This window comes from Anomaloglossus baeobatrachus, chromosome 3, assembly GCF_048569485.1.
Source record: "Anomaloglossus baeobatrachus isolate aAnoBae1 chromosome 3, aAnoBae1.hap1, whole genome shotgun sequence".
In the NCBI taxonomy this organism is placed as follows: domain Eukaryota; kingdom Metazoa; phylum Chordata; class Amphibia; order Anura; family Aromobatidae; genus Anomaloglossus; species Anomaloglossus baeobatrachus.
Genome location: NC_134355.1, coordinates 213,688,681 through 213,714,249, shown reverse-complemented (window position 1 = coordinate 213,714,249; position 25,569 = coordinate 213,688,681). Strand labels below are relative to the sequence as shown.

The 25,569-nt window shown below is 44.4% G+C and overlaps 1 protein-coding gene across 6 annotated transcripts in view; it reads right to left on the bottom strand.

The window, feature by feature from the left end:
- TBCE (tubulin folding cofactor E) overlaps positions 1-25,569 on the bottom strand; it is a 271,869-nt gene that overhangs the window by 198,433 nt on the left and 47,867 nt on the right. For 4 of the 6 annotated variants that reach the window (XM_075338202.1, XM_075338206.1, XM_075338204.1 and 1 more), the window contains exons 4-5: positions 1,253-1,423; positions 902-990 (exon numbers count right to left, since the gene is read on the bottom strand). In XM_075338202.1, coding sequence (XP_075194317.1) covers positions 902-990; positions 1,253-1,423 — 260 coding nt within the window. Of the gene's footprint in view, positions 1-901; positions 991-1,252; positions 1,424-2,904; positions 3,028-25,569 lie in introns of all 6 variants that reach the window. The other 2 variants (XM_075338205.1, XM_075338207.1) reach the window with 2 other exon arrangements.

Below are 25,569 nucleotides of genomic sequence, written 5' to 3'. Positions count from 1 at the left end.
AGGAGTAGAACCATCTCAAGGAGGATCACATGGAAATGGACAGCATTTGACTTAAATAGGAGTGTGTGAGCAAAGGGTGTGAATACTTATGACCATGTGATATTTCAGTTTTTCTTGTTTAATAAATTTGCAAAAATGTCTACATTTCAGGGTTTTTCTGTTAAGATGGGGTGCAGAGTGTACATTAATGAGAAAAAAACAACTAACTTTTTTGAATTTACCAAATGGTTGCAATGAAACAGAGTGAAAAATGTTAAGTGGTCTGAATACTTTCCATACCCACGTATGTTTTTCGGTAAAATACTGGCACTAGTACCAAAAAATATATGTGTATATAAATGCATGGTGCTGCATTGAGAATTGTAATAACGGATGCTATTATATTATCATTGTATACTTCAACCACTATCATACATGTGGTATATGGTTACCCAATGAGGGTCGTGACTTGGGATATTTCTGTTTTTTTTTTAAATTGTTTTACTGTGCGTTTGGATTTAATAAAGATTTGTATATTCTAATTTGTACTGGTGTGCGCATCTCATTTGTGTGATGCTTTTCTCCCCCTTGAGTGTACTAATAGGAAACAGGAGTTGCAAGTGTATGGTGATATCTGTAACAAAGCAGATGACGTCTTGATAACAAACAGCAAAGTAGAGGTGCGAAACTAAGTTGTACTGAAGTACTGTAGCATACGGATCTAAGAGCATTGTGGAGATTTTAATTATTCTTCATGAAATACTTTTAACATGAAAAATAGGATTGTAACAGTACGTGAAAACAAAACGAGAAAAAAAAACAAAAACGAAAAAAACAATTCCTGAAAGAATAAAACATTTTAGAACAACAATATCCCCAAAAGTAAAATGTTGGTTTAAAAAGTCGGAAATGAAAAGGATACTGGGACAGGAACGGTGTATCTCTCCTTTCTGACCGGCATCGCTGACCAGACATTCTCGTACAGAAATTTCAAGCAATGCATTCAACTGACTGAAAAAACAAAAATGATGTGGGTTTTTTTAAATTATAAATCTACAAAAATATCACATCGATATTTTTTATAATGTCAGAAAAACAAAAAAACAAAAAAAAAAAACTGTGAAACTTTTTCTTGGCTCAATTAAAAAATCTAAGACACTAAAATTTGCATGTGAAAGTCGCTCACAAGTCGGTCATTATTCATAGCTGTAAGTCTTAATTATACCACATGTATTCTATGGTTTAACACGCAAGAAAATAATAAACCTCCAACCTTTGCTCCTCTTGAACAGATTCAAATCCTACAAGTTCCACAGTTTTCTTCCCAATCACGATCGTCTCATTCCATTCAGTGTTTGGTCCATAGCGCTTTGTCATGGCACTTAAGAAACTGACACCAAAATTTGCCTTCTTGGGTCGTACAAAAGATCCTCCTGTAAGATGGCTACACGTTTTCCAAACAGCCAGTGTGAACAAAAAGAAAATACAACAAAAATAACTTGAGAAGGAGACATTTTTATTTTAATGTCATGATTTTTATTTTATAAATCCCAAAAATAAACAACTTTGTAATATGACTTAATCAGGGAAATCTGCTTCTTTCTCATCCTGCATTGATATTTCACTCTCAATTCAAAAGGCAAGAAGTCAGATTTTGCAATAATGGAGATACAAGATGTCAATTGGTGCTCATAATATTCTATGGAGGGGGAGGAGCTAGAAGCCAACAAACATTCTGCTGCAAGTTCTGATAAGACGACTGTTACTTTAGATATTTCTACACCTTACACCACAATGAAAAAGAAAAATATGGTAAGTAAAAAAGGCATTCATACTAGGCTCTTGGGATCAATTCCTCAGTCTGTCATCTTTAAAGGCTGCTTTACACCAGAAGATCTTTCGTGCGATAGATCGTCGGGGTCACGTTTTTTGTGACGCACATCCGGCATCGCTTGCGATGCCGGCCTGTGTGACACCTCCTAGCGACGCAGTATCGCTCACAAATCGTGAGTCGTGTACTGGTCGCTAGGTTTTATAATATCGGTTAATTTAATTGTTTATCGTTCCCGGGGTAGCACACGCCGCTCCGTGTGACACCCCGGGAACGATGAACATCGCTTACCTGCGACCCGCGGCTCTCGCCGGCTATGTGGAAGGAAGGAGGTGGGCGGGATGTTTACATCCCGCTCATCTCCGCCCCTCCGCTTCTATTGGCCGGCGGCCGTGTGAAGTCGCTGTGACGCCAACGTCCCTCCCACTCCAGGAAGTGGACGTTCGCCACCCACAGCGAGGTCGGACAGGAGGCAAGTACGTGTGACGGGGGCTTACCGACTTTGTGCGCCACGGGCAGTGATTTGCCTGTGACGCAAAAAGGACGGGGCGGGTACGATCGATTGTGAAATTGCACAAAATCAGTCGTACCGTGTAAAGCAGCCTTAACTTCTTCATGACAAAGAAATTATTAGGTATTTTGGGAGCTTTCATTTTTCGTCTACCTTTCTTTCAAGAGCCACAAAATTTTAATATTTCTGTCAACATATCCATTTGAAGGCTTGTTTTGGGGAGGCAAGTTATATGTCTAAATAACACCATCTATGCAATCCGCTGAAAATTAGGACAAACATTCCAAGTAGGATGAAATAGTAAAAATAAAATAAAAAAAAAAAAAATGAATAATGAAACTTCAACTTTTTTTTTTTTTTTTTTTTTAGGGGGTGGGGGCTTGTTTTGTAAAAATAAACTTGCACCATGATTCTCCATTATTCTCCAGGCCAATAAGGTTACAAACGATATGCTTGTATTAAAAATGTAGAACTTTGTGTAAAAAAAAAAAAAAATAAAAATATTTTAACCAGTTTGTGAGAATTCTAACTATTTTTTTTTTTTTTTCCCTGCATGAAAAACTAAGTGTAAATGCCAGCTTACCATTCACAAAGTTCTCTGGGTTGCAGTCCCAATAGTGGATCACATATTCCCCTCACAGAAGTAGAAGAGCAGCCTACCACACAAGTAGTCCACGGAAAAAGAAGGGAGGGTTTTATTCATTAGCTTAAAAAAAATATAGAAAGAAAAACAGCAATGACGTATGAGAAAAACAGTGGGGGGGAAGGGGTGTTTGGTTGGGAGTACTCATTTCGGTATGCAACCTTCATCATGGTCCGTGCTGAATGTAGTCAGATCATTTTAATCTAGACAGGAAATACAAAAAACCGTGACCTCAGAAGTAATTGAATAATTGGTAATTGAATTAAAAATGGGAGTATTTCTCTACAAGACAAGAAACATGATACAAAACAGACTTTCAATCCACTATGTCTATAGTAAAAAAGGGGAAAAAAATGAACATTAAATATAAAATACAAAAAAAACTTGAACTGAAAAAAATGAAAAAAAAAAAAACACAGAAATTACAAAATAGTCAAATGCAGAAAAAAAGACCAATAAATATTCGTATATGCATATATATAGCCATAACAATGGACCGAATAATTAAATAGGCTAGCACAAATATTATATTCAAAAAACATTCCTATACATAATAAAATTATTTTATGAGTTTTAAACAACCGCAAACCAGGGGCAAAAAAAAACAATTAAATTATGCTAACAATCAAAATTGAACACAATAAAAGAAAGAAAACACATATTGTAATACCAACATTAATATTGTGTGATCAGATCCAGTCTGTGATTAAGTCCCGTTGGTGTGCGGCTTTCAAGTAGAAAAATCCAAAAACTTTACCTATTCATCAGAAGTCTCCTGTGATCACCGCCTCTAACCGGTCTACAGACTTTTTCAATACCCGAAAAATCAAAACTAGCGACATCTCTATTATGTTGGTGAATAAAATGTTTGAATGCCGCAGAGATACCAGACACCAGTACACTCTACATCTGAAAGATGTCTGTTGATCTTTCTCTTTAAAGTGCCTGTCGTGCAGCCGATATATTGTACCTGGCAAGTGGTACATTCAATCACATAAGCCAGGTAAGTAGTTACAGTTTATGAAACTATTGTTCTTAAGCTCTTTTTTTATTACATAGGGAAGAAAAAGTATGAGTTTTCCTAGCAAAGTCGCAATCTTACAATTATTCACTCTGCACTTGAAAAATCACTTAAGATCCAACCTGGTCCTTGATTGTAAAGTTTTTTTTTTTTACAACAAAATCTAGGTGACAACATAGACCGCAATTTACGTGGCTTTTTAGCTATGTAATTAATTTTATTATGCTCTATGATTTTTTTCAGATTAGCATCTTGGTCGAGTAATGGTAAGTATTTCCTAATAATCTTAATATAATTGTATTGCAAACTGAACTGGGTTGAAAAGATATTAGTATTAGGGGCTCTATTCTTTTGTGCCTTATTAGTGCCAGCAATAAGGTTTTTAAAATCAATATTTTTAACTATGCCATTGGCTCTATCCAATGACCGTGTAGTATGTCCTCCATGCTTTAACCTTCTGGCTAGGATTACTTTTTACTTTATTATATATTTCTTCACTGGAGCTATTTCTTTTTAATCTTATCTCGCCCACTGGGATATTTTTGATAACATGAGTAGGGTGGCAAGAATCGGCTGACAGTATGGAATTGACAGATGGCATTTTACAATAAGGTGAGATGATAATTTTGTTATTGTACGCACTAAGGATAACATCCAGAAAATTGATGTTGTGGACATCAAAGACACCTGTGAAGCTAAGATTATAGTTTTCATTCAGATATAGAAGAAATCTATCAATAGTATCCAAGGCCCTTCTCCCCCCAAATAATCTTTAAATCACCAATATGCCCAGCCACAACAAATGATCAAAAAAGGGTTGGAAGGATTATATATTCTTCTTCCCATTTGGCCATCACAATGTGTGCAAATGAAGGTGAAAATTTTGCGCCCATGCTTTCTCAAAAAGGTAAAAAATAGTTGTGACTGAGCAGATATTAAACTGACATGACGAAAACTTTTCAATTCAGGGGTATAGTTGCTGTAAAGATTCAAGAAATCAGACCACTGTTAATGGCTATGTAGTGTAGGATGGATGGGTAGAGTGCTACCACATCGCATGTAAGCCAAGTTTGGCAACTATTGATTTCTTATCTCTGATGAAGATGGGTATTGTACTCACTAGTGGCTGTAAATAATGGTCCACCCACTCCAAGTTTTTCACCAAGTGCACCTATCCTGGCCACAACGGGCCTGAGAGGGTGTGAAAAAAGATTAGATCTAACTACAAAAGAACGGAATTTTGTTTACTTACTGTAAATTCCTTTTCTTCTAGCTCTAATTGGGAGACCCAGACAATTGGGTGTATAGGCTATGCCTCCGGAGGCCGCACAAAGTATTACACTCAAAAGTGTTAAGCCCCTCCCCTTCTGCCTATACACCCCCCGTGCTCCCACGGGCTCCTCAGTTTTGGTGCAAAAGCAAGAAGGAGGAAATATAATTACAAACTGGTTTAAAGTAACTTCAATCCGAAGGAACATCGGAGAACTGAAACCATTCAACATGAACAACATGTGTACACAAAAAAACAGGGGCGGGTGCTGGGTCTCCCAATTAGAGCTAGAAGAAAAGGAATTTACGGTAAGTAAACAAAATTCCGTTCTTCTTTTTCGCTCTATTGGGAGACCCAGACAATTGGGACGTCCAAAAGCAGTCCCTGGGTGGGTAAAATAATACCTCGTAAGAGAGCCGTAAAACGGCCCTTTCCTACAGGTGGGCAACCGCCGCCTGAAGGACTCGTCTACCTAGGCTGGCATCCGCCGCAGCATAGGTATGCACCTGATAGTGTTTCGTGAAAGTATGCAGGCTCGACCAGGTAGCCGCCTGACACACCTGCTGAGCCGTAGCCTGGTGCCTCAAAGCCCAGGACGCGCCCACGGCTCTGGTAGAATGGGCCTTCAGCCCTGAGGGAACCGGAAGCCCAGCTGAACGGTAAGCTTCGATAATTGGCTCCTTGATCCACCGAGCCAGGGTTGATTTGGAAGCCTGTGACCCTTTACGCTGGCCAGCGACAAGGACAAAGAGTGCATCCGAGCGGCGCAGGGGCGCCGTACGAGAAATGTAGAATCTGAGTGCTCTCACCAGATCTAACAAGTGCAAATCCTTTTCACATTGGTGAACTGGATGAGGATAAAAAGAAGGTAAGGAGATATCCTGATTGAGATGAAAGGGGGATACAACCTTAGGGAGAAATTCCGGAACCGGACGTAGAACCACCTTGTCCTGGTGAAACACCAGAAAAGGGGCTTTGCATGACAACGCTGCTAGCTCAGACACTCTCCGAAGAGAGGTGACTGCTACTAGGAAGACCACCTTCTGCGAAAGGCGTGAGAGAGAAAGAGATATCTCTCATTGGCTCGAATGGTGGTTTCTGAAGAACCATCAGCACCCTGTTCAGATCCCAGGGTTCTAACGGCCGCTTGTAAGGTGGAACGATGTGACAAACTCCCTGCAGGAACGTGCGTACCTGTGGAAGTCTAGCTAGGCGCTTCTGGAAAAACACCGAGAGCGCAGAAACTTGTCCCTTAAGGGAGCCAAGCGACAAACCCTTTTCCAGTCCAGATTGAAGGAAGGACAGAAAAGTAGGTAATGCAAATGGCCAGGGAGAAAAACCCTGAGCAGAGCACCATGACAGAAAAATTTTCCACGTCCTGTGATAGATCTTGGCGGACGTTGGTTTCCTAGCCTGTCTCATAGTGGCAATGACATCCTGAGATAATCTTGAAGACGCTAGGATCCAGGACTCAATGGCCACGCAGTCAGGTTGAGGGCCGCAGAATTCAGATGGAAAAACGGCCCTTGAGACAGCAAGTCTGTTCGGTCTGGTAGTGCCCACGGTTGGCCGACCGTGAGATGCCACAGATCCGGGTACCACGACCTCCTCGGCCAGTCTGGAGCGACGAGGATGGCGCGGCGGCAGTCGGCCCTGATCTTGCGTAACACTCTGGGCAACAGTGCCAGCGGAGGAAACACATACGGGAGCTGAAACTGCGACCAATCCTGAACTAAGGCGTCTGCCGCCAGACCTCTGGGGTCTTGAGACCGTGCCATGAACATTGGTACCTTGTTGTTGTGCCGGGATGCCATGAGGTCGACGTCCGGCACCCCCCAGCGGCAACAGATCTCCTGAAACACGTCCGGGTGAAGGGACCATTCCCCTGCGTCCATGCCCTGGCGACTGAGATAATCTGCTTCCCAGTTTTCCACGCCTGGGATGTGAACTGCGGATATGGTGGAGGACGTGGCTTCCACCCACATCAAGATCCGCCGGACTTCCTGGAAGGCTTGACGACTGCGTGTGCCGCCTTGGTGATTGATGTATGCCACCGCTGTGGAATTGTCCGACTGAATTCGGATCTGCTTGCCTGCCAGCCACTGCTGGAACGCTTTCAGGGCAAGATACACTGCCCGAATTTCCAGAACATTGATCTGAAGCGAGGACTCTTGCCGGGTCCACGTACCCTGAGTCCTGTGGTGGAGAAAAACCGCTCCCCATCCTGACAGACTCGCGTCTGTCGTAACTACTTCCCAGGATGGGGGAAGGAAGGATTTCCTTCCCCCATCCTGGGAAGTAGTTACGACAGATAATGAAGTGGGAAGAAGCCACCACCGAAGGGAGGCTTTGGTCGCCTGAGGGAGGGAGACGTTCCTGTCGAGGGACGTCGGCTTCCTGTCCCATTTGCGTAGGATGTCCCATTGAAGGGGACGCAGGTGAAACTGCGTGAAAGGAACTGCCTCCATTGCTGCCACCATCTTCCCCAAGAAGTGCATGAGGCGCCTCAAGGGGTGTGACTGGCCTTGAATGAGAGACTGTACCCCTTTCTGTAGTGACTGCTGTTTGATCAGCGGAAGCTTCACTATCGCTGAGAGGGTATGAAACTCCATGCCAAGGTACGTCAGCGATTGGGCCGGTGTCAGATTTGACTTTGGAAAATTGATGATCCACCCGAAACTCTGGAGAGTCTCCAGGGTAACGTCGAGGCTGTGTTGGCATGCCTCTTGAGAGGGTGCCTTGATCAACAGATCGTCCAAGTACGGGATCACAGAATGACCCTGAGAATGGAGGACCGCTACTACAGTAGCCATAACCTTGGTGAAAACCCGTGGGGCTGTCGCCAGGCCGAATGGTAGTGCCACGAACTGCAGGTGTTCGTTTTCCATGGCGAAGCGCAAGAAGCGTTGGTGCTCTGGGGCAATCGGAACGTGGAGATAAGCATCCTTGATATCGATCGATGCAAGGAAATCTCCCTGGGACATTGAGGCGATGACGGAACGGAGGGATTCCATCCGGAACCGCCTGGTCTTTACGTGTTTGTTGAGAAGTTTCAGGTCCAGGACAGGACGGAAGGACCCGTCTTTCTTTGGGACCACAAACAAGTTGGAGTAAAAACCGTGGCCCTGTTGCTGAAGAGGAACAGGGACCACCACTCCTTCTGCCTTCAGGGTGCCCAGCGCCTGCCGAAGAGCCTCGGCTCGCTCGGGAGGCGGAGAGGACCGGAAGAATCGAGTCGGGGGACGAGAGATGAACTCTATCTTGTAACCGTGAGAGAGAATGTCTCTCACCCAGCGGTCTTTTATTTGTGGCAGCCAGGTGTCGCAAAAGCGGGAGAGCCTGCCACCGACCGAGGATGCTACTAGAGGAGGTAGAAAGTCATGAGGCAGCCGCTTTGTTAGCGGTGCTCCCAATGGCCTTTTTAGGACGTGACTTAGACCGCCATGCATCAGAGTTCCTTTGTTCTTTCTGAGACCTTTTGGACGAGGAGAATTGGGACCTGCCCGCGCCCCGAAAGGACCGAAACCTCGACTGCCCTCTCCTCTGTTGGGAGAGGTTCTGCTTGGGCTGGGGTAAGGATGTATCCTTTCCCTTGGATTGTTTGATGATTTCATCCAGGCGCTCGCCAAAGAGCCTGTCGCCAGAAATTGGCAAACCGGTTAAACGCTTTTTGGAAGCGGAATCTGCCTTCCACTCCCGTAGCCACAAGGCCCTGCGGACTACTACCGAATTGGCGGTCGCAACTGCCGTACGGCTCACAGAGTCCAGGACAGCATTCATAGCGTAAGACGCAATTGCCGAGGTCTGGGAGGTAATGGAAGCCACTTGTGGCGCGGCCGCTTCAATTTTCGCTTGACCTGCTGATATAGCTTGTAGCGCCCATACGGCTGCGAATGCTGGGGCAAAAGAAGCTCCGATAGCTTCATAGATGGATTTCATCCAGAGCTCCATCTGCCTGTCAGTGGCATCTTTAAGCGAGGCCCCATCTTCCACTGCAAGTATGGATCTAGCCGCCAGTCTGGAGATTGGAGGATCCACTTTGGGACATTGAATCCAACCTTTAACCACTTCCGGGGGAAAAGGATAACGTGTATCCTTAAGGCGCTTAGAGAAACGCTTATCCGGACAAGCATGGTGATTCTGGATTGCCTCTCTGAAATCAGAGTGGTCTAGAAACATACTCTGTGTACGCTTGGGGAACCTGAAGCGAAATTTCTCCTGCTGAGAATCTGACTCCTCCGCCGGAGGGGCTGAGGGAAGAAAATCCAGCAACTGATGAATGGATGCAATAAGATCATTCACTATGGCGTCCCCGTCTGGAGAATTAAGATTGAGAGCGCTCCCAGGATCAGAATCCTGATCAGCTGTCTCCGCATCATCAACCAGAGAATCCCCCCGCTGAGACCCTAAACAATATGATGTCGAGGGAAATTCTAAGCGGGCCCGCTTAGACGATCTGGGGCTAGGTTCTAAGTCCGAACCCTCCGTCTGGGATGTATGAGATACCCCGTGAGGACATTGTTGGTCCAACTGAGGGGGGGTCAGGGAACAATGATTCAACAGAGTCCCTTTGCCTAGATACCGGTCTGGACTGCAAGGCTTCTAGTATCTTAGCCATAGTCTCAGAGAGTTGATCCTTAAAGGCTGCAAACTCAGTCCCCGTCACCTGGACATTGTCAACAGGTGGCTCCCCCTGGGCCCCTCTTAGCAGAGGATCCGGCTGAGGAAGTGTCACAGGGGTCGAACACTGTACACAATGAGGCGCAGGCAACATAATAAGCCTGTGTTTTGGCACCCCTGCCTTTTGTGGGCGCCATGCTATAGTTTTCCCTGAGTAACACAATAGGGTATATAGCCAGAAAGAACTGTGCTCATACAGTGTAAATTATATACAGTACACAAATAATGTACCAATACAATACAGCACCATGGGGCTAGCACCACATGTGCTGCTTACCAGCCGCCTAAGCGGTTGTGAGGCCACCAGAGACCGTGTCTGGGTCTCCCATGAATATGTCCCTCTCTGCAGCGTCGGTGGAGCTGACAGGAATGGCTGTGGCGTCCTGACGAGCTGAGGAAGCTGTGGGCGTGGCCTGGAAAGAGCGCGAAACGGGCGCTCACACTGTGCACAGTGAGGGGAGTGGAGCATGTAAATCATACTCCAGCCCTCATTGCTGCTCGCTCCGTGCATCGTCCCGCCCTTCCCCTGCCTGTCAGGGCTGAGGGCGGGAGAGAAAAAGGGAAACTAGGCCGCAATGAAGCCGGGGACTGTAGTAATAAACGCGGCCGCCGTAAAAGCGCGGTCGCGTGAAAGTCCCCGGCGAACTACAAGTCCCAGCCGCGCCGCAGTGTCCCGTGGCAACGGCGGTCAGTGCGGTAGCCCTTACATATAAACACACTCAGCGACGCTGAGTGTGTAATGGCACATATAGACCCGGTCAGCGCCGCGGTCCCCGGTGCACTAGCACACCCAGCAAAGCTGAGGTGATGCCGTGCGCCGTCCCCATAGGGATACAGAGTACCTTTAAGATGCAGGGCCATGTCCCTGAACGGTATCGGCTCCTATCCATCAGGCTCCACAGGAGTTGTGGATGAAGCCCGGTCTCAGTGCCTGGAGACCGATAAGATCCCACTTCACCCAGAGCCCTAAGGGGGATGGGGAAGGAAAACAGCATGTGGGCTCCAGCCTCCATACCCGCAATGGATACCTCAACCTTAACAACACCGCCGACAAAAGTGGGGTGAGAAGGGAGCATGCTGGGGGCCCTATATGGGCCCACTTTTCTTCCATCCGACCTAGTCAGCAGCTGCTGCTGACTAATCTGTGGAGCTGTGCTTGCATGTCTGCCTCCTTCGCACAAAGCAAAAAACTGAGGAGCCCGTGGGAGCACGGGGGGTGTATAGGCAGAAGGGGAGGGGCTTAACACTTTTGAGTGTAATACTTTGTGCTGCCTCCGGAGGCATAGCCTATACACCCAATTGTCTGGGTCTCCCAATAGAGCGAAAAAGAAATTAAAACCTCGATCAGACAATCTTGGAACCGTGATAAGATTACAAAAAACGGAATAGACAGGGCAAGCAAAAGCATAGGAAGAAGAGTGCATTACACCCAGAACAAAGGAAATATTAGAAGTTCCGATGTGGAATATATCCAGCTATATTCTATCGACTTCCCAGATCTCTCTCCTTTCCAGGGGCTTAGTTTTTTCCCATGTGAAAAAGTTTTGACCTTTTTAGAACAATTCCTGGAATTAATAAATTCGCTAGAAATTTAACAATAAAATGTCATTTTCATGAAGAAACTTATTCCCCTGAAACCTCATCATATTCTGTTTCTACTACTGAAGAGGTGTTACTCATATTTAAAGAACAATCCTCGCTTTGCCATCTTAGAGCATTGGAAAAAAGAGAGCAGAAATTATGACATCAGTCTCAAAAGTGAATTTATCAAGTCTTATCCCTTTTATTATCCACTTCAGTTGCGACCCTCGGTCTTAGACTCGTTCCAGGATATGGTTGAAAAAGAAGATCTTATTCTACTCAATGCTAACACTATCCATTTCAATCTACCGCACAATAATTTATCTAAAGAAAGAAAGATCTGACCTCAAAGAAAGATCTCCACATGCGGCAGGCAGATAAAAGGTGGAGCAGTAGTTATCATGAATGCTCATCTTTAAAGAAAACTAAATTTGATGAACTAGAGGACAAGGAGTCCTACATTGAATTACCCTCTTACGCTACAAAAAACTTTAATGTGAAAGTTCAGAAATTATTGGAGGAAGGACTACATATGGGCGCTCTAGACAAAAAAATTCTCTATCTTTACGTCAAAACAACATGTGAGATCCCTATCTACCACTCACTCCCCAAGATACTTAATCCTTTTCCACCCCCTCTCAGGCCCATTGTGGCCGGGATAGGTGCACTTGGTGAAAAACTTGGGGAATGGGTGGACCATTGCACAGGTCTGCGACTAAAAAGCTGTTTGATTATTTTCATCTAAATTCCATGTATTTTGGTGTGCTGAAAATGAAAAAAATATTGAAAAAAATCCTGGACGTCAGGATTTGCCACAAAATGCAAAATTCTCATCAAATTTAGTAAATTTTTCATATTTTTTTCTTTTTTTAAAGTCAAAATTACTGTTAATTAACATCAATGCATTGAAGATATATAATGCAAAAAAAAAAAAAAATATATAACTTTCAAAGAAAAGAATGTAAATAGCCACTGGATTATTATTAATTAGACGTTATCAGCAATATTTTTAAAAGCAGCATATCAACACTGCAGAAAATTATAATCGTTAAAATTTAACTTTTACTCAAAATTCTCTAAAAATGTGGTCAGAATCACAATTACAAGACAGACAAACAACCATCATATTATAAAAGAAACGGCCCCTCCTTTTAGGTCAGAGGATATTTGTAATGGCCAAGGATACACCGCAAGAATAGAAATCGGATTTGTCTCACCAGTTATTCTTTCAAAATGAGGTTAATAGGGTCCATTCATTTATATTGAGATGGAACCCACAAGGATCTGAAGTGTCTCCCGACGAGTTTCAATTAACTCTTCAGGGGAGTAATAAATGCAACCCAGGTCCCATAAAAACATGAACCTTGCATTCATATAACATGCTGTAATAAGATTTATCACAACATTTGATAATGGAGCAGAAGGAGGTAAAAGGATTTTTTGTTACTGTTGGTAAGAAATTCCGGAGCCAGGTTACGGGAAAAGAGTATGAGATTCGATCCTTTATTAATTGTAAGACACAGGGAGTGATCAACAAAGCAACGTGCATTTGTAAACTAGAATATGTGGGTAAGACCCGTAGGGAACTCAGACGAAGGATTGGGGAACATCTTAGGGATATTAGATTAAATAATGATACGCCGTTAGCTAGGCAGATTAATAATTTGCATGGTGGAGATCCTTCCGTTGTTGTATTTCAAGGCCTTGATCATGTCAGACCGCCTCCCAGAAGGGGTGATTGGGACAGGAGATTACTACAACAAGAGTCTAGATGGATTTATTGGTTGAAGACACTCTGTCCCAACGGTTTGAATGAGGAACTTTCTTTTGCACCCTTTGTTTAGTGATGGTATAGTTATTATCATAGCTAGGAGGGTAAGACGACGGCCGAGTGGGGGCGCCCACCCACCGTTCTATCTTAAGGTGCCGACCCCCACATGATAAGTAAGGCTAGTATAAAGAAGTAGTGGGCAGAGGTTTAGAGAGAGTTCTTTTATGGGTTCGGTTTCTGCACCTTTGGTTCTTGCTAGCCCCAACCCCAAGGCTTTTTTGAGCGGTGGGTTCTAATTGACTACCATGGAGGGTGGCCTCTCATGATCAATGTCTTGATTAATATTTGTGTGTTTTTTTCTATCCCTATTTTCTACCCCCCTTCTTTTGAGCCATGGTGTTATACTACTCTAAATCTTGGATCTGATGTCAAATATTTTTTCTAAGCAAAAATACTTTTGAGAATCTTTTGTGATCCGGTTTCTTGAGTATGAATATAGGTATTAAAACCTCCATGTTTTTTATCTGGATGACATGCTTTGATATGGACTTTATTGATTTCTATTAGCATGCTTTTGTTTAATGGGTGATATGGCTAGATACTGTTATTACAGTTTGGAATCACCTTTTATTGATTATGAAAGATATTGGATAAACCTTTTTTTGCGGTAATGATATCCAGATCATAATCAATGAGGCAGGTAAACGTTTCTGTTTACCTTACCCTTGAATACAGTGTGGTAGTTGTCCTGAAACGATGTGATATTGTACAAATAATCTATTTGGTGACGTTTTTTGATGTGTGTGTTTCTTCAGATGGTGTGGTGCTGTCTCATGACCTTGTAAGGATGACGTATATCGCTATGGTGATTATGATCTATCAGGCGTCGGCGTGTCACATGGCCGGGCAAAAGGAAATGATATTGTTGTGAATTGCTATGGCAACCGGAGGGTATTGTGATGCGGTACTATGGGCCATATGACCGGATGGTATGTGAGGAGAGACTATACATATCACTATGGCTACTGCATAAATAACATCGTGCGTCCTGTCACCTGTTGGTCATGTGTCTGGGTGATTTGCTATGGTAACCGCAGGGTATGATGACGCGTGTAGCGGGCCATGTGACCGGAAGGGCGGCCTAGAAGGAAAGACGGCGCATGTTACCAGAGTTACTGTGGAAACAACATCATGCGCCACATCCGGTCACCTGCTAGTCATGTGTCCGGGTGAATCGCCATGGTAACCGCGGGGTATGATGATGCGTACGGCGGGCCATGTGACTAGGCGGGCGTTCTGTAAGGAGAGACGGTGCATATCACCATAGCTACTGCGTAAATAACATCACGCGCCACATCCGGTCACCTGATGACCATGTGTTCGGGTGGGCGGAAAGGACGTCACACGCTGGGATAGGGAGGGAGTATTTAAACTCCCGTTAGCGACAGCTGACTGATAGGGCGAGAAGCACGGGCGCCCGTACCATGTGGTGAGTTCCCAGAGATTTATATAAAAGATAAGGAAATCCGTTAAGTTTGCTGTTAGATATTTATTGTGCATTTGTTCCAGCATGCTGTATAGGTGACTGGCTTTCTGTAATTGGTACCTGTAATGGAATCACCGCATTTTCTTGAACAAAATTGTTAAGTGGTGAGTTGTCCTACATATGGATGTTAATTATTGGATTGTTGACATGTTGATATCCTCTGTGTATTTTTTTGTTACAGCATGTTATATGAATGCAAGGTTCATGTTTTTATGGCACCTGGGTTGCATTTATTACTCCCCTGAAGAGTTAATTGAAACGCGTCGGGAGACACTTCAGATCCTTGTGGGTTCCATCTTAATATAAATGAATGGACCCTATTAACCTCATTTTGAAAGAATAACTGGTGAGACAAATCCGATTTCTATTCTTGCGGTGTATCCTTGGCCATTACAAATATCCTCTGATCTAAAAGGAGGGGCCGTTTCTTTTATTATATGTTGGTTGCTTGTCTGTCTTGTAATTGTGATTCTGACCGCATTTTTAGAGAATTTTGAGTAAAAGTTAAATTTTAATGATTATAATTTTCTGCAGTTTCAAAGAAAAGAACTTTCAGAGTGAGCTACTGAAACCAGCATCAACATTTTGCAAGCTGAATGAGCGGGCTCTGAGATGCCCGGGCTTGTTTCAATTATTTTATCTTTGTTCTCGCCTGTTCACACTTTTTAATCTCAGTTCATTTTAGCTTTTCATACTCAACAGTGTTTCCCAAAATTAGCATTATGGCTCAGCGGAAGTGTATTAATTCACCTGACAGTTTGTTACATTTGTGGTGAATATACAGTGTTGAACCAGCAGCTGAATATTACAGACTTTGTGAAAAAAAAAAAAAGTATACTTCGCATATTTCGGACTAAAGCTTGGAGATCAAGATAAAGCTTGGGCGCCTCAAAGTGTGCAAACTGTGTGTTGAGGACCTCCGAAATTGGTTCAAGGGTATGAAAAAAGCTTTCCGTTATGGGATTCCTATGGTATATCGAGAGCAAAAAAACCATAGTGACGACTGTTACTTTTGTTCATGCGATGTGAAAGGGTATAATTCAAAATGGAAGCATTCCATTTCATACCCCAATATTCACTCAGCAATTCGTCCCATTCCCCATGGCACAGATATACCAGTACCCAAGGCCCCTGCTACCTCGGAAGAGATAACTATGTCCGATGAAGGTGGAGTCATACCTGAATCAGATGAATCAAGTTCTGACTTTGAAGATGATACAAGACCAAAATTGTTTTCCCAGGAGGAGATGATTGATTTGGTAAGAGACTTAAATCTTCCCAAAGATGCCGCTGAGTAACTCGGCTCAAGGCTCAAAAGCAAGAATTTATTGTTGCCAGGAGTGTGTTTTCATGGTTCAGACATCGTGAAGACGAGTTCGTTCCTTACTTTGCCCAGGAAGATAAGTTGGTTTATTGCATCAATGTCGAAGGTTTGATGGGTCAATTCAAAATCCAATATGATTCAGCGCAATGGCGTCTTTTTATAGATTCTTCAAAAAGACGTTTCAAAGCAGTTTTACTCCACAACGGCGGTTTTTATGCTTCTATCACTGTAGGTCATTCCATACACCTCAAGGAAACCTACGAGAGCTTGGAATTGGTTCTTTGTAAACTTAAATATGAAGACCATGGTTGGCAAGTGTGCGGGGATTGGAAAGTCTTGTGCATGCTGCTCGGGCAACAAGCTGGGTATACCAAATACCCTTGTTATCTGTGTCTATGGGACTGTCGAGACCAACAAAATCACTGGACCACGAAGAATTGGCAGCCGATGGTGCTCACAGTTGGTGAAAAAAAATGTCCTCTGAGAAACTTTGGTTCCTCCCCATAAAGTTCTTCTACCACCTCTCCACATCAAATTGGGATTGATGAAGCAATTCGTAAAATCACTTCCAAAAGATGGAGAATGCTTCAAATACTTGGTTGCCAAGTTTCCAGGCCTCTCGGAGGCAAAACTGAAGGAAGGGGTGTTCGTCGGACCAGACATTAGAAGGCTTATAGCTAATCAAGAGTTTATCAATACCATGACGTATCCTCAAAAAATAAGGGTGGATTGCATTTAAAGAGGTTGTAGAGAATATTTATAGGCAATAACAAAGACCCTGACTACAAACAAATCGTCGGACGAATGCTAAAAGCATTTCAAGCTTTAGGTTGCCTGATGAGTTTGAAAGTGCATTTCCTCCATTCCCACCTTGACAACTTTCCTGAAAATTTGGGAGCTGTGAGTGAAGAGCAAGGTGAACGATTCCACCAGGACATTAAAGAGATGGAAAGAAGATACCAGGGAAGATGGAGAATTACAATGATGGCAGAGTACTGTTGGACGCTTCAGAGAGACATTATAGATGCTACTCACAAGCGTAAGTGTACGAAGAGAAGCCTCACAGGGAAGAATAAATCGAATTTAGTGTGTGTTAGTGAGCTCATTGCAGTTAAAAAAAAATTATTTTCATGAAACATTTGTAATAAAAAATTTTATGAGTCTATTTTCATTTATTTTGGGGTATTGTCTTATTTAACATAGTTACTTAAATTGTCAGAAAACTGTGATGTCCTATGACAAAACGGAGGTCATTTTCGCACTCAAAAACATAAAAATTACGTGGAATAACCAAAACCGCCCTCAAAAATTTTTTTTTTTGCAGACCTATATTATTTACAGCCACTAGTGAGTACAATACCCATCTTTATCAGAGATACGAAATCAATAGTTGCCAAACTTGGCTTACATGCAATGTGGTAGCACTCTACCCATCCATCCCACAATACATAGCCATTAACAGTGGTCTGATTTCTTGGATCTTTACAGCAACTATACCCCTGAATTGAAAAGTTTTCTTGTAATTTAAGCAGAAGGTTAAAACAGGATATATCTCACAATCATTGGATAGAGCTGAAGACATAGCTAAATATATTGATTATAAAAACCTTATTGCTGACACTAATAAGACATAAAAGAATAGAGCCCCTAATACTAATAGCTTTTTAACCCAGTTCAGTTTGAAATACAATTATATTAAGATTATTAGGAAATACTTCTATTGCTCGACCAAGATACTAATCTGAAAAAAAAAAAAAAAAAAAAAAAAAATCATACAGAATAATAAAATTAATTACACAGCTAAAAAGCCACCTACATTGCGGTCTATCTTGTCACCTAGTTTTTGTGGTCAAAAAATACTTTACATTCAAGGACCTGGTTGGATCTTATAGATTTTTCAAGTGCAGAGAGAATAAATGCAAGATTGCAGCTTTGCTAGGAAAACTCATACTTTTTCTTCCCTATATAATAAAAAAAAAAAACAAAAACAACTGTTTAAGATCAATAGTTTCATAAACTGTACCGACTTACGTGGCTTATGTGATTGAATGTACAGCTTGCTAGGTACAATATGTCGGCTGCATGACAGGCACTTTAAAGAGACGGCTCAACAGACATCTTTCAGATGTAGAGAGAGTGTACTGGTGTCTGGTATCTCTGTGGCATCCAAACATTTTATTCACCAACATAATAGAGTGGTCACTAGTTTTGATTTTTCAGGTATTGAAAAAGCCTATAGTCCGGTTAGAGGTGGTGATCACGGGAGACTTCTCCTGAACAGGAAAACTTTGGGATTTTTCTACTTGAAAGCCGCACACCAACGGGACTTAATCACAGACTGGATCTCATCACACAATATTAATGTTAATAATACAATGTGTTTTTTATTTTGTGTTCAATTTTGATTATTGTTAGCATAATTTAATGAATTTATTATAATTATGTACATGAACTTTTTTTGGTTATTATTTGTGCTAACCTATTTAATTATTCGGTCCATTTTTATGCTATATATCTTATATGCATAAATATACTTATTGGTCTTTTTTTCTGCCTTGATTTGACTATTTTATAATATGTTCTGTGATTTTTTTTGATGTGATGTCATTTTTTTCTTGTATTTATTTTTCATGTTTCATAATGGATTGAAAGTCTGTTTTGTATCATGTTTGTGTGTCTTGTAAAGAACTACTCCCATTTTTAATTCAATTACCTGTTTCTTGAGGGTACAGTTTTTTGCATTTCCTGTTTAGATTAAAATGGTGATGTGACTACATTCGGCACGGACCATGATGAATGTTGCATACCGAAATGCGTAGTCCCCCACTGTTTTTATTCATATGTCTATGCTGGTATTTTCTAGATATTTTTTTTTAAGCTAATGAACAAATTTTTTGGACTATAAGACGCACCCTGGTTTTAGAGGAGGAAAATAGGAAAATAAAATTTTAAGCAAAAAATGTGGTCATGACACACTGTCATGGGGCGAGGATCTGCTGCTGACACTGTTATGGGGGTAATGTCCCCAAATTCTCTACTAAGGTGCCGCTGCCTGGTATATACAGTATATGTCCCTCATCCTGCTATATACCGTAATCCTGCCATATGGCCGCATCCTGCTATATAACCCATCATGGCATATGGCCCCATCTGGCTCATAATATGCCCCCATCCGGCTCATACTATGCCCCCATCCGGCTCATACTATGCCCCCATCCGGCTCATACTATGCCCCCATCCGGCTCATACTATGCCCCCATCCGGCTCATACTATGCCCCCATCCGGCTCATACTATGCCCCCATCCGGCTCATACTATGCCCCCATCCGGCTCATACTATGCCCCCATCCGGCTCATAATATGCCCCCATCCGGCTCATAATATGCCCCCATCCTGGTGTATGGCCGCATCCTGTGGCACATAAAAAAAATAAATGTTCATACTCACCTCACTCCCTGCAGCATCGCTCGTCCTCCAGTCTGTGTCAGCGGCAGCGCCGCTGATTGGAGCCGTCCTCATTACCCTGCTGGATCGCGATCATCTCCTGTGTCTGTGCCAGTGTCCCGGCGGCTGCGTGTGGACACGTGCGCACAGCGATGACGTCATCGCTGTGCTCGCCGCTACTCTCCACTCAGCCGCCGGCACAAACACAGGAGATGATCGTGATCCAGCAGGGTAATGGGGACGGCTCCAATCAGCGGCGGTGCCGCTGGCACAGACGGGAGGACTAGCGATGCTGCAGGGGAACGGTGAGTACTGTACACTGATTCACTGCTCCCCGCGCTGATTATGATGCACGGGGTGCAGTGAATACAGCCGCACATGATCACTCCAGGCCGTAGTTGCCAGGGGTGATCATGCGAGCCGGCTGTTTATCCCCCGCCCATCATCCCGCCCACCTGTCAGCGCCGGCTTCAGCACTGAGGGATGATGGGCGGGGGATGGGCGTGCATATTAAATGAGCGGGTCCACGTGGTCACGGCAGGCTGCTACAGCCTGCTCGTGCCCCTGTGACCCGCTCCACCGCAGCACCCACATTCCCCGCAGCCACATTCAGACCATAAGACGCACCCCCCACTTTCCCCCAACATTTGGGGGAAAAAAAAATGCATCTTATGGTCCGAAAAATACGGTACATGTTCTAATAATTTTTGGACCATTACTTCCTCCCTAGAAAACCCCCTTTTCTTTTTCCTCGGATTATTTTTCAATGAACCTGTTTGAAGGTTTGTGATATTGAGTGATGAGAGGTCATTTTAATTGTTACACATTTAATTTCTTCACATTTTAACCTCTTCACGTCTGGCCGATTTTGCAACCCTTCTTCCGAGAGCCGTAACTTTTTTATTTTTTGTCACTATAGCCATGTGAGGGCTGTTTTTTTTGTGGAACAAATTGTACTTTTATAATAAACCAAGAGTTTTACCATATAGTGTACTGGAAAATGGCAAAAGAATTCCAAATGCGCAAAAAAAAATGCAAAAAAAAGTGCGATTGCACGATTGTTTTTGAGATATTTTATTCACTGTATTCACTATATGGTAAAACTGATGTGTTGTCGTGATGCCTCTGGTCGGTGTGAGTTTGTAGACACCAAACATGAATAGGTTTACTTTTATTTAAGGAGTTAAAAATCATACGTTTGTAAAAAAAAAAAAAAAAAACAAAAAAAAAAAAAAAAGTTATATAGCAGAGATGTATAATAATAATATATATATATAATATATATATATATATATATATATATATATATATATATATATATATATATATATATATATATATATATACACACACATATATATATATATACACATATATATATATATACACATACACACATACATACATACATACATACATACATACATACATACATACATATATATATATATATATATATATATATATATATATCCGTGTATACATGCGCTCCTTTTAGTGTCTTCCCTGGAGCACGGACAGGCACTGAAACTTTTTTTCTTTTTATAGGCCCATTAGAGACTCTATGATCATTTGATTGCTAGTTCAATAAGCTGCGATAATACAGTATATAAAAGAAAAGAATCTTAATTACTCACCGGTAATGGGATTTACAATAGCCCATGACAGCACCACCTGAGAGATAGGTTCCGCCCACATCAGGACAGGATACCCACTGATAAAAAGGCGGCACCTCTCCTCCACATCAGTAGGTTTTCAGAGCCAGAGAGGACCACCAAAACACAAACAAACAGATTAATCATACCACCACCCAAGGAAAACACACCAATAACTCTAACACTCCCCGAAGGGTGCCCACAACCAGTGAATAGGGGGGGAACTAAGGGTGCTGTCATGGGCTATTGAAAATCCCATTACCAGTGAGTAATTAAGATTTTTCCCTGCCGCCCATGACAGCACCACCTGAGAGATTCATATAGACCACCACCTTAGGGAGGGACCACCGCCTATAAGACCCGTCTCCCAAAGGAAAGGTCAGTTGTGGAGGATAAGTCCAGCTTATAGTGTCGAAAGAAAGGACCAGGAGACTACCAAGTAGCCGCCCGACAGATCTGGTCAATAGAGGCATCAGCCCTCTCTGCCCAAGACGTAGACACTGCTCTAGTGGAGTGCGCCCTTATGCCCTGAGGAGGAGTGGTGTCCTTAGCCAAGTATGCCAAGCCGATGGCATCCCTGACCCATCTGGCCAAGGTAGCCTTAGAAGCCCCATGCCCCCTTGATTGCCCCTGAAATGTGACAAACAGGGCCTGAGACTTTTTCCATTCCCTAGTCCTATCTAGGTACGTGAGTAAGGCCCTCCGGACAACCAATATGTGCAACCTAGCCTCCTTCTCGTTATGAGGGGGGGGGTCACAGAGGGAAGGGAGCACGATTTCTTGGGACCGATGAAAGGGTTTAAAAACCTTGGCCAGGTAGAAGGGATCAGTCCGCAACACTACCCTATCATCCAGAATCTTGGTTTAAGGGTGAACTATGGACAAGGCTTGGAGATCCCCCACCCGCCTGGCCGAGGTGAGTGCGACGAGGAGAAAAACCTTAAGTGACAGCAGTTTGAGATGGACCTCCCCTAAGGGTTCAAACGGTGGACCTGTGAGGGCATCCAACACTAAATTGAGGTCCCATGGGGGAACCCTGGGAGCATGAACAGGTACAGACCTGAACTTAGATTTAATAAACCTGCAAATCCACTCATTCTGTGCCAGACCACAATTAAACAGTGCCCCTAAGGCCGACACCTGCACCTTGAGTGTACTGGTGGAGAGCCCCAATTCCAACCCCCTCTGGAGGAATTCTAGTATAGCCGAGATAGGAGGGGGGTCCTCCGCCCGAGCCCCGGACTGAAGGAGAAAACGCTTCCAGACCCTCCCGTAAATGGCCGTGACCACCGCTTTTCTACTGTGAAGAAGAGTGTATATTAAGCCAGAAGAAAAACCCCGTCGAGCTAGCAGCCGCCGCTCAAACGCCAGGCCGTCAAATGGAGAGCCGGGTCGGGGGGGTGACGAACTGGGCCCTGGGAAAGGAGATGAGGGGCGTCCGTGAGAACCCAAGGATCCACCAGAGACAGTGTCCGCAGCCAGTAAAACCATGCCCGCTTCGGCCAGAAGGGGGCGATGAGAATAACCTCCACTCCGTCGTCCAGAATTTTCCGGAGAACCGAAGGCAACAGGATCAGAGGAGGAAACGCGTACAGGAGGCCGTGAGACCAAGACATCTGAAACGCATAGAGGGCAACAGGATCGTCTCGGGGGTTGAGAGAGCAGAACCTGTCCACTTTCCGATTCGCCTTGGTAGCGAACAGGTCTAGAACAGGGACACTCCATAGAAGCGTGATCTTGCAAAAGACCTCCGGGTCTAAGGACCACTCCCCCCTGACGGAGACAGTGCCGGCTGAGGAAGTCTGCCTCCTCGTTGTCCGTCCCCTTTATATGAAGAGCTGTTAAGGAGGAGAGATGTTGTTCGGCCAGCTGGAAGATGCGCATAGTCAGAGTCAGAAGAGAAGGGGATCTGGTGCCTCCCTGATGGTTGACCTACGCCACCGTCACCCTGTTGTCCGAAAGGATCCGAACATGGCGACCTCTCAAGAAGGGGAGGAACCCCTCTAGTGCCTTGAGAACCGCCATGAGCTCCCTGTAGTTGGAGGACTGTGACTAACTAAGCGTCCCAGGGACCCTGAAGCACCTGTTGGCGCAGATGGGCACCCCACCCCCAACGGCTGGCATCTGTGACTATTGTGTCCATAACTGGGGAAAGCCAAGGAACCCCCGTCCGGAGGTGAGAGGGGTCCTGCCACCAACCCAGGGAGTGCAAAGCGTCTGCAGACAGGAACAATTTTTTCTCCAAACAGTCTCTGAAACCGAAGGACCTCCATCTGGAGGACTCTGGAACGCAGTTGGCCCACCATACTCCTGGGATGCAAGAGGTAAGAGTCCCAACCAGCGACATAGCCTGCCGTAAGGACATGCCTGGGCAACTCCTTACGGAAGAGAGCAAGGACAAGATCCTGGTGACCTTGTCCTCTGGCAGGTGGCACAACTGGCTTGTGGAGTCCAAGACTAGACCCAGGAAGACTTGACACTGGAGAGGCTGGAGTCTGGACTTCTGATGATTCACCACCCACCCCAGGCCTTCCAGGATGGTGATGACCCTGGACACGTGAGCTGCACATAGACGCCGACTGACCCACTATCAGGAGGTCGTCCAGATACGGAACGATCAATATGTCCTGTTCCCTGACATGTGCCATGACCTCCGCGATGACCTTGGTGAAGATCCGTGGGGCCATGGAAAGCCCGAATGGCAGCGCTGCGAATTGGAAGTGTCTCAGCCTCCCGGAGACGTGTAGTGCGAACCTGAGAAACCGCCGGTGAGACAGAAAAATAGGGATGTGATAATAGGCGTCCTTTAAGTCGAGGACCGCCATAAAACAAACACTCTGGATACAACAGCCTGACAGTTGACTTCATGGTCTCCATTTTGAAGGCTCGCTGCACCAGATGCAAATTCAAGTTCCTCAGGTTGAAGATGGTGCGGAAGGTGGAGTCCGGCTTCCGAACTAGAAACAGAGTGGAGTAAAAGCCGTCCCCTTCTTGTCCCATGGGGACCTCCTGAAGGACTTTCCTCGAGAGGAGAGTCAGCACTTCTACTTCCAATGCCTGCTGCCGCTCTGGGGACCGCAAGGATGTTATTATTAGAGACCCCCTCGGGGGTGAACTGAATTCCAATTTTAACCCTTCCGCCACAATCTGAAGGAGCCATTTGTTGGAGGAGATCGCCTTCCAGGCATGGAGGAAGAGGGACAGCCGGCCCCCTACCTGATGACTGGCGTCATTGGGAGGGTTTGTTCTTATTATCGGAGTGCTTGCCAAAGAGAAAGCCTGAGGTATTCTTTCTACGGTCCTTCCACTGATCTTGCGGTTTTTGGGACCTCTTCATGAAAAACTGACGTTCCGAAAGGGCCGGCTGCGAGAGGATGTCACCGGGAAAACCGGAAACCCCTGTTTCTTATCGGACGACTTAGTGAGGAGGTCATCCAGGCCTGAGCCAAAAAGATAGGTACCTTCACAAGGCATGCCGCACAGCCGTCCCTTGGATTGGACTTCACCCTTCCAATTTTTCAGCCAGAGGGCCCGACGTGCGGAATTGGAAAGCACTGCCGATCTGGCGAAAAGTCTTAAGGAATCAACCGAGGCATCTGCCATAAAGGCGGCAGCACCCTGTATTAAAGGGCAAGGACGAGATAATTTCCTTCCTTGGAGTGTCATTTCTCAACTGGTCTTCCAATTGCTGAAGCCACACCATCAAAGACCGGGCAACGCAGGCGCTGGTCACGGCAGGGCGCAAGCCACCTGCTGTGGATTCCCAAGTTCCTCTCAGAAACCCATCAGCCTTCCTATCCAGCTGATCTTTAAGGGACCCTAAGTCCTCAAACGGCAAGGTAGTGGAGCAGGAAGCCTTGGCAATAGCGACATCAATCTTCGGGGTTCTATCCCAGGAGGTAGACGCCTCCCCATCCACTGGGTACTTCCTTTTAAGGGAAGAGCTAAGATTCAATCTTCTGTCCACTTTTCTCCACTGGTCAGCTATGAGACCCTGAACCTTCTGGGGAATAGGAAAACCCCTTACGTTTTTTGGAATCTAAGCCCCCAAACATGACATCCTGGGTGGATTCGGGTCCCCTGGGGTCCACCATTCCCATGGTCAAACGCACCGCCTTCACCAAGGGTCCCACGTCCGCAGTAGGGAAACAAGGTCGACCACCTTCATCGACCGAGAGTCATGAGCCGAACCCGCCGAGGTATCAGGAGTAGACAGCTTAGGATGACGAGATTTCTTGCGTCTCTTGCCCCCCTTAAGGGATTTAAGGGACTCCTGTACTTCTGCCCTGATAATGGAACGTAATTCAGATGAG